At 34.7% G+C, this 9,864-nt stretch overlaps 1 protein-coding gene across 1 annotated transcript; it reads right to left on the bottom strand.

The window, feature by feature from the left end:
* Window positions 1-228: 228 nt before the first annotated feature.
* Window positions 229-9,363, bottom strand: LOC116852344 (protein scabrous-like). The gene is made up of 3 exons (XM_032832613.1): window positions 7,718-9,363; window positions 6,804-7,143; window positions 229-1,891 (listed from the first exon to the last, which is right to left on the bottom strand). The coding sequence occupies exons 1-3, from the start codon at window positions 7,945-7,947 to the stop codon at window positions 566-568; spliced, it is 1,896 nt and encodes a 631-aa protein (XP_032688504.1). The 5' UTR covers window positions 7,948-9,363; the 3' UTR covers window positions 229-565.
* Between the last annotated feature and the right edge of the window lie 501 nt (window positions 9,364-9,864).

The raw sequence follows: 9,864 nt of genomic DNA, 5'->3' as shown, positions 1-9,864 counted from the left end.
ACTATTAGTCATCGGAAGTCCTCGTCTCTAACAACTGACACTACCTATCCACTAAAGTGTAGAAAATGAGAGTTTTGATCAGTATATCTTTGCATATGCATTATTGAATAATATATAAATATCTTACGGTAGTTATGAGAAAATCCTTTTAAACAATGTTAAATAATGTCAAATAGTAACTCATAAAAGGTAATTCTCTTCTGTTAAGTAATTAATAATTCTATTAGCTTCTTTACTTTACGATTTATTGGAGAGCACAAAATTTATAAATTTTATTTGTTTTCTACTATTACTATACAAATACAACAAAGTTGTACATTTGTGACACGTTTATAACGTTCAGTTTGTTGTGCACAACTTTACACTGTATTTACATGAATTCTTAAATTATACATAACTCTTTGGTATTACAATCAGCGTTCTCATCGAGTAATTACGTGCTAACACGTATTGCATAAACTGTATCTTAGATTTCTTTATGGCAATATTTAAGTTATGATTTCACTTGATTGTTTATTGTTTTCTATGTAAACAGGTTTACTGATTCATTCTATTTTCAGGACCATCAACAGTTTTGCTTCCGCTGTACTGACATCTCAGCAGACGCAACCGCCATCCACTCGTTACTGGTGGACTGAAACCATGTGAGGCCCAACGAGTATCTGCCGTTAAGGTTGGCGTGCTGACAATGACTGAACCACCATCCCCCTCGGTAGTTGGCTGCACAGTCAGTCGTGCTGATATCCATGTCGCGGTCTTTAGCACTGAATGCCATACCGTCTTGGTAGGATAGCGCGTTCGTGGCGTTACCAGAGTAATCAGATACGTGAAGTCGATAACCAGTTTCCTCAGAGTCAACGCTAAAATGTTCATATTCAGCACGCCAGTGCACACCGTATGTATCCGTCAGATCGACACGCAGTCGACTGCAATTATCACGAGTGAGCCGGTGTAATGCCTCATTGCCAATCCAAAACTCGCTGATCGGTGAGCCGAAGCCGGTTGAATATTCAGCCCATGTGCGATCAAAATCCACGACACCATCAATCCTACGCGATATGATAATCCACCCGGCACGACAAGAGGCAAGCAACGGTATTCCAGGACCAGGAGCCAATAGAGTGAGACCGTCACGTTCCTCGCAGTTGCCAGGTAACGAATCCACCATGAGTCGATACTGATCCTCTACTTGTTCCAATTCACGTGTGACATTAACTGCTCGAACCAAGTTCCGGGAGACGTCTAAACGACCAAGAGTCTCGTTCAACACGTCTAAGCTCTTCCGCTGCACGTCGCTTCTCTCCTGCAACTGCGATGCACTCACACTCAACGCCTGAACGGTGCGCCGTAGGTTGCTCAGCTCTTCTCTGGTCAATGACAATTCGGCAGCTTTACGCGCTGCATTGATCTCTAGCCGTGCCAGCTCTCGCTTTACTTCAGAACGATTGGTGTTGACGTCTTCCTCAAGCACGCGTACCGAATCGTACAATCGCACTACCGATATCTCCAGTTCATTCATCAACATCAGATCCCGACTGGCATTGGACATCCTCTTTGCAAGCTCTTCCTGCACTAGTTCGAGACTCTTCACCCGTTTATCCAAGTGCTCGCGATCCTCGTACACCACTCGCTTCTCTACCATCGTCCGCTTTCGCGCCACAAGAGAAATCTTTCGCTCGACATTCCGTAGACGTTCCTCGAAGTGAGCACGATGAGCTAAGGCACGTATATAATTTCGTCTGCGGATTTGTGACGTGAAATCGTGTGTAGCGCTCACATCATTATGGAAGATGTCAGCCTTGTCATGATGATTTTGTTTCTGATTCTGCTGCTGACCGAGAAGCTTGGATTCACACTTCAAGGACTTCAACTCGATTTGTATCGTGCTTAACTGTAACAAATAAAACAATCATAGATTGTATACCGGTTGTCTTCTAAAATGTGTTTTATATATATAGTTTATTTTTTGAAATTTTTTGCTTTTTTCTTAAAGGAGAGCGAAAGGGACGAATCAAAAAGAGAAAGGGGAAACCTTATTCTTGATATTATTATAACTTTGTTTGTGACGTCACTGTAAAGATAGATAAATTGAAAGTTATAGGGAAAAAACGACTTCTATAAAATCATACATTTATTAAATTTCTTAAAATCAATAATTTACATTGAAAAATATTTTCGCAATTGAAGTGTATATATAGAGAAATAATTTAATTATAATTTTAACCAAAAGTTAACTTTGAAGAATTTTTTTTATAAAAAATTATAAAAATATGAGTATAATTTTTTGATACTATTATATACACTCGTAGTTTTAAAGATTGTATGGCTTTTTTTGCAAGTTTAGGAACCAGTTCGTCTTGTCCAGTGGAAGAATCTATTTTCCAATAAGAGGACATTTTCATTGGATAAGACGAATAGGTTCATAAACTTACAAAAAAAAAACCAGACAACCCTTTCGACCACGATTATATATGTCTGCGCGTGTATAACATATACGTTTTGAATACATGGTGAATAAAGTTATCGAGTCATGTGGCTGCTATGGTTAACATATATCAGACAACGGTAAGCATCATCAATCAAGACTTGCATGCGGAATCAAAATTGAAGTAATAAACGCGTTCATAAATGCACAATTAAAGAACTCTCATCGTATGCGGAAAGGAGAAGAATTTGAAATTAATAATATCTGATATTATATCATATAATTTCATATTATATCCTACTTCCTCTCTCTTTCTCTCTTTTTCTTTCATTCCTTCTTTCTTTTTCTTTTTTTTTCCCTCCTCTCTCTCTTTCTCACATACACATTCTTTATTTTTTTTCTTTTCATTTGCTTTCTTTATAAATAAATCGGCAAATTAACACATTCCTTATATTCCTTCTTTTTCTCTTTTTCTTTATACGTAAACCAGCAGACTAACAGTTATTTAGAATGTTTCATCAATATTGTAAATATTTTCCTTTTTTCGAGATACTCCGGGAAATATAATACTTTATCGTCGCAAACTAACTCTATACAAAAGAGTTCTTAGAAACAAATTTTCTCACTTATTCTTATCAACTTTGCTGTCAGCATATCGCCCTCTACATACACAATGACTTATTTATTCTTTATTCCTAGGAATTTCTTTTTACACAGGATATTTCAGTGTGGACAGTAAGGTAAACAATTTCTTAAATGCGTGTAGATCAAATAAAAATAAATTTATGTAACTTTTTTTCCTATAGACCCTTGCTGAAATATTTGTCTCCGAAGTTAAAATTTATAAAAAAACATTTTTTAAAAATAATTTTTATATTGTTTATCAGATTTTAATAATTTTTGTATTATTCTTATACTAAGTCAAGGTTGTTGAATTTAAGAATGATATGATACATTTTCTTATATTACATCAGGGAACTGGGAGGTAAACCAACTCTATGGGCCTTCTTATAATTAATCATAAGCCATAGGCAATCACAGTTGACTATTTTCAAAAATAATCGACTATGGTTGGTCAACTTGCCTACGACTTATGACTAATAGCTTATTGTAGAAGGCCCATAAACTCTTAACTCTCAAACTTTGGGATGAGTAAGCGGATATTTCAATGTTAAGTTATTTTTTTTAGATTCTTCAGAACATTTTCTTTAAAAAAGATATTCTTGTTTAATTTTAGAAAACCGAATAATTTTCGAAAAAAAAACGTACTTAAATGATGAAATTTAAAGATAAAATTTTATTTAAACAATAAGATAATAAATATTAAGGTAAAATTAAAAAATTAATTTGTCAAAAATTATAACAAATGTTCAATATATTTTAGCAAAACATACAAATATATAGCATAAAATTTACTTTTCAAAAACCTCAATATTTTTACATTGAACAATGACAAAAATTGATTAATGATATTAATGCACTTATATGCATCAATACATTAGCAAAATACAATGGATTTTTTTGTAAAATTTTTTTATGACTTTTTAATAATTTATTGCATCTGCCGTGCGTCATGTTTTACATACACGCACGCATCCACACACACACACACACACACACACACACACACACACATATATATATATATATATATATATATATATATAAACATATATATAAACTACCGCATAATATTTTAATGGCATATTTTTTAGAATATTTTAAAACGAAAATTTTAATACAAAAATGTCCAGACTATAATAGTTTTCAAACGGGAAGCGATTATATTTCACTAATAACAGGGCTGAGATTTTGCGCGTTCAGGCACGATGAAATAACAAGTGATAAAAATGCTCCTATGTCGCCGTATAAGGTAGTGGATATCTTCATGGTAATAATTGATCGACACTTTGACAGATTAAGTTGAAACATGTCATTTTTACTTGAACCATATTTGAGATGTTCTTGTATCCATTATTCGTATAAAAAATATATTAATTTATATTAAAATATGTTAATGTGTAGAAAAACGGCAAAACATATTATGACAATATTATTATAGATTTATACGATGATCATAATATCGTGAAAAGAGCGGCATTCATAAGAGCACCTTTATCACTTGTCATTTTATCGCGCCTAAGCACGCAAAATCTCAACCCTGTCATTGATTAAATTTAATCGCTTCCCATTTAAAAACTATTATAGCCTCAACATTTTTGCATTAAAGTTTTCATTTTGAAATGTTCTAAAGAATCTGCTATTAAAATATCATGCGGTAATTTCGGGACACCCTGTATATATACAGGGTGTCCCAGACTCTTCTTCAATTTTTGTGGAAACGTAGAATAGATTGAGCTAAACATAAAAGTTCTATACCGATTTTTTGCGATATTCGCAATAAATCTCAAGATATTAAAGAAGATTAGTGAATAATCACGCACGATATGGTAGATCAGCTGTAGTGGTAGTATAATTGTCTGTTGTATACTTATACATTAAGTCAAACTGAACAAAAAAGTCTTCTACCATTTTACACATGACCACATAGATTTTTAGATATTAATTAAAAAAGATTTGTACATTATCGCACACAGTCATGTAACAATTTTCTTTCATTAATAACTAAAAATCTATGTGGTTATTTGTAAAATAATAGAGGACTTTTTTGTTTAATTTGATCTAATGTACAAGCACACAATAGCACACATCGTCACTACACTTATCTACTGTATCGTGCGTGATCATTCATCAATCTTTTTTAATTAATATCTTGACTATTATTGCGAATACCGTAAAACGGTATATAATTTTTATATTCCTCATCTCACCTTAATCTGTTCTACGTTCTTACCAAAAATACGGAGGAGACTCGGAAACACCCTATATATATATGTACACACACACACACACACACACACACGCGCGCGCGCGCGCGCGCGCGCATGTATATGCATGTGTGCATGCTGTGTGTGTGTGTGTGTGTGTGTGTGTGTGTGTGTACATACATACATACATACATACATACATACATACATACATACATACATACATACATACATACATACATACATATATATTTAAATATAAATAAATAAATAAATATATGTATATATATATGTGTGTATATATATCCTCGTATGACGATTGAAAGTCGAAGGCAGAAGCGCAAAGGGCGGGAAGCATTTAAGAGAAAGAAGGATATGATGATGCCGGGTCTGAGGGGCACATGCGTGCGGCTGAAAAGAGTGTCCATTGCGCGGGCGGAGCAGGGAGGGTGAGAGGAAAGGAGGAGGAGGAGGTTGAAAAGCAGCTGCCAAGCGGCAAAACGAGAAATAAGAACCAAGCAGCTGGCTGCCCTGTCAGGCGCAGGTGTACGGAGAAGCTACGCATCCTCCTTCTTTCTTCTTCCTGCCGTAAATATTAAATGGTAGCGGCAGCCATTATCTACATGGACGCCCGTTGTCCGCGTGCAAGCCGCATGCCGGGCTCTTCGGCGCGCGCGCACAAGAACACACGCGCACACACACATATATATACATATATACATATATATATATATATATATATATATATATGTATGTATATATACATATATATATATTCACACATAAATGTGTGTTGTAAATGTGTGTATGCGCGCGCGTGTATATACGTGTGTGTGTGTGTGTATAATATACATTTGTGCTTGCCACCACGAAATCAAGCCATTGTAACCGAAAAAATCGGTCGTGAGACATTGAGCGGCACGCGCGCATCTAGGAATTACCACAAAACTGATGGTGGTAATACTAAGACGATACTGAAGTGTACATATGCATACACAGGTATATATGTAACGTATGTGCGTATGTATGATGTATACCTTATTATGTAGTATATATTATATAGTTTATAGTACACAAAGAAAAAAAGAGTTATTTATCCAATATAAACTTCTCTAAAACGCTTTTATATGATAATTAATCAAATATTACAATTGATAGTTAACTTTTAGTGCGATTTATTAAAGTTCCATTTTTAAATTAAAAATTTTTAAATTTAATTAAATTTTTAAATTAACAATCACGTAAGTTGAAGATAATTAAGTAAGTTTTAAATTAGAATTAATAAATTAAGTAGGGAATTATAAAGGAATTAAATTATTAAAAATATAAAAAAGGTAAATTTTTAAATTTTGCAATTAGATAACAATTTTTTAAACTTCTCATGTGAAAATTTGAAACTCTAAAATTAATCAGTTGTCTAAAAATAAAACACATTCCAGAAATCTTCTTCTTACTTCACACGTGGCTACGTCGCAAATTGATTACCTGCTTATCATCTCGTATTTTATCTCACATTGATCTTATAACATTTGTGGTAGAGGATGACTTACCTGACTGCTAATGTCCGCGCAAGAACGAGAGAGAAAACTGGCGCGTTCCTTCGTTGCGGCGATATCAAGTCTAAGGGTGCCGAGCGTAACTTCGATCTTTGTGATCCTGCCACCGAGATCACGTATGCTCCTACCGACCTCGGCGACGTCTCCTTTCAGTAAAGCCAACTCACTTCTCATCCTCGATCGTTCGGCTAGCTCTTCACTGGCATTCCGTGTCCTAAGCACCTCGGCGACTTCACTTTGCAGCTCCGTCACGGCGCTGCCGAGCCATCGTACTCGTAATCGCTCGTTCTTCGCCTCGTTGCCGCTTCCGCCGCGAAGAGCATTCACTTCCTTCCTATAGATACACATTGATTATAATATGTATGTTTCAATGATATCCTATTAATATGGCAATATTATTTCTTGCATAAAAAAATTAGGAAGAAAGAAGTAATACTTAGGAAGAAAGAATAAAGAAGTAAAAAAATATTTCTTATTATCGAATGTATCAGAGTTGTTTTATTATTAATATTTTATTGATTATGAGTTTGCTGATATTGAAAAAGAAAGAGTCTTAATATTTTTAAATAATATATATAATAGTTGTAAAACATATAAAATTGTTTCCACAAAGTCCGGAAAGGCTAATCTAACAGAATCCTTAGACTTTAAGGTCCATATTCTGAATCCTCTTTTATCGATAAAAGTACCTTAAATGTAGCTTCTCAGCCAATCAAGTGGCTCCTAAGCCTCTTTTAGAAACACTTTTATAGATAAAAGAGAATTCAGAATATGGATCTAAGTAATTTCCAAGGTTTTCTCTTGCACATACGTCAATGTATATTTTGATTATGCAACTCAATGACTTCTAATACTTTATCTTATTACGATATCGATTGTAAATTCGATATAGTAAATTAAATCCTTACTTCAATTGTTTCACTTCGTTTCTGAGGACAATCAGTTCGGTGTTTTTCTCCATCGCCCGCTTTAGACTCTCTTCTAAAGCATTATAATCCTCTTGTCGATGGTCCAGTAACGCACCAACTTGTTCCTGTAGCAATTTGATTGTGTCTCGGAGATTCTCGTCCGCGCGTATGACAGCAATCAGCGTGCTCACTACGATAATCGTCGACAATAAACATAGTACTTTCGTCATCTCTGCTCTGATTTTATAGTCTTCGTGTAAGATTTTTAGAACATTAGCTTCTGGATCTTCGAATTTGTATATCTCGTAATATTTAGAAATTTCCGAATTTTATATATCAAAATCTCAAAAATTTACAGTTCTATTATATTTTTGTTATTTGTGTGTATCTTTTTCAATTGAAAATCTTCCAACCGTTGAATCTTCGCATTTTTAAACTCTTGCGAAGATTTTCATGTAAATTTTCAATCATTCGAATTTCTTTAATAAGATCGTTTCGGTATTTCAACGTAATTATTATATATCTCCGACGAAATTATTATTTATCACGACTATTCGACACGACTTGACGATAACGCGGATTTTACTGTAATTCACCGTGATTTACGGCAATTCGATTTTAACAGCGACAATCGATGTCACTCGATCGAAGTCACGCACGTGATTGTCGTGCTCGACTGTCTCTCGAAAGTCTACTGGCTGCGCCTGAAACGGTGTACGAGTTTTATATCGGCCCTTGGACAAAGGTCCCCGCTCGGACCCGGTGTAGAGCAGGTGTTCGTTCGGCAACACCAGGCCTCGTCAGGTATATATTGTCTCACGCGCCGCTGTCTGTATCCCCACGTTGCTTATATACAGTTCCTATCTTCGTTTCACTGCACTCATGTCATGCCACGAGATCGTAATAGATACGTCGTATGGGATCGTGATACGATAAATGCACGAGTACAGGGTGTTCGATAATAAGCTCGTCTGGCAAACATGTGAAACTTCTCATTTCAAAAAATAAAATAAATAATTTCTTTCCCGAGATAAAAATTAATTTTACTCGGATTTTTGTACAGCTTTAACATTTTAATTCTGCAACGTGTTGTAACAAAAGCTATCCGCCTTGTAACACGATATTTGCATGCCACTCGTTAAAGAGTGTTTAATTAAAATCAGAAACACGCATGTTTACGCATAAAAAAATGCTCAAAAAATTTACTTTATTTAAAATACTTGATAGGATTATATAAGAAAAATCTATGTAACAAAATCGTATTTAACAGATAAAATAGAAATAGAACTCCTTGAAACAATTGAATAATAAAAAAAGAGCCTATTGAAGTTCGGCGCAGGTGAATTAACGCAGTTAAACTAATAAAAAATTAGTGTATGTCCTCAGTGAGAAAAAACTTACCTTTATTAAGATTATACAAAATCGCGTTTCGGTCTCTTTTGTAGATCCTCTTCAGTGATAATAATGAAGTAAAAAAAAAAAAAAATTGTTGGTCCTGACGCTCGGTTGAATCCTCAAACAATATGAAAAAAGTAAAATGCCGCAAACAGAACGCGCAATAATGTCTAATAATAACTTTGTAGACCTCACACAAAATTCCAAAGGTGTAATGATTATCATCATGCCAGTGGTCCCGTCACATCTTTAGTCACTCCAAATGCACTTACAAGGAAACGGTCTGGGGCGTCCCTCACCGAATTTGATGAGCATTGGATATGTTGTAGAGCATCAAAAAACATTAGACACGTATTTTTTTTTTATGTGCTTATCTCGAGGTTTAGGGGTTGAAACCACCCCTTGAAAAAAACGGACTTTTTCATTTTTATTTAATATTTCCTAAAATATGAGGTATATGAAAAAATATTTCAGACAAAAGTTTTACAGTATCTTATGCCCTTTCCATCGGTCTATTCAAATTTTTTAAAATGCAATATTTCACCCCCCCTCCCTCTCCCCTTCGTCACCTTTGCAAATTTTTAAGTTTTTGTAAAGACAAAAATTAAAAAGCATTTCATGCCAAATCCATCGATATATAATAATAGTATGGTTCCTCGATTCAATTCTTGGCAAAACATGACTGATAACTTCGCGGTATAGGCACCGCGTTGTGCGAGTAGGTAAGTACTGTACGTTGCGTTGGATTACTT

The sequence above is a fragment of the Odontomachus brunneus genome, unplaced genomic scaffold, assembly GCF_010583005.1.
Source record: "Odontomachus brunneus isolate Ranch 3 - 2012 unplaced genomic scaffold, Obru_v1 Obru_scaffold_217, whole genome shotgun sequence".
In the NCBI taxonomy this organism is placed as follows: domain Eukaryota; kingdom Metazoa; phylum Arthropoda; class Insecta; order Hymenoptera; family Formicidae; genus Odontomachus; species Odontomachus brunneus.
This window is presented reverse-complemented; position numbering and strand designations above follow the sequence as displayed.

Bases quoted from the DNA above. Each gene is read 5' to 3' on its own strand.
- LOC116852344 (XM_032832613.1), bottom strand. From the start codon at position 7,947: ATGACGAAAGTACTATGTTTATTGTCGACGATTATCGTAGTGAGCACG. The intron at 7,144-7,717 runs GTAAGGATTTAA...GTGTATCTATAG, and splicing joins AACGAAGTGAAACAATTGAA to GAAGGAAGTGAATGCTCTTC. The intron at 1,892-6,803 runs GTAAGTCATCCT...TATTTGTTACAG, and splicing joins GCGCGGACATTAGCAGTCAG to TTAAGCACGATACAAATCGA.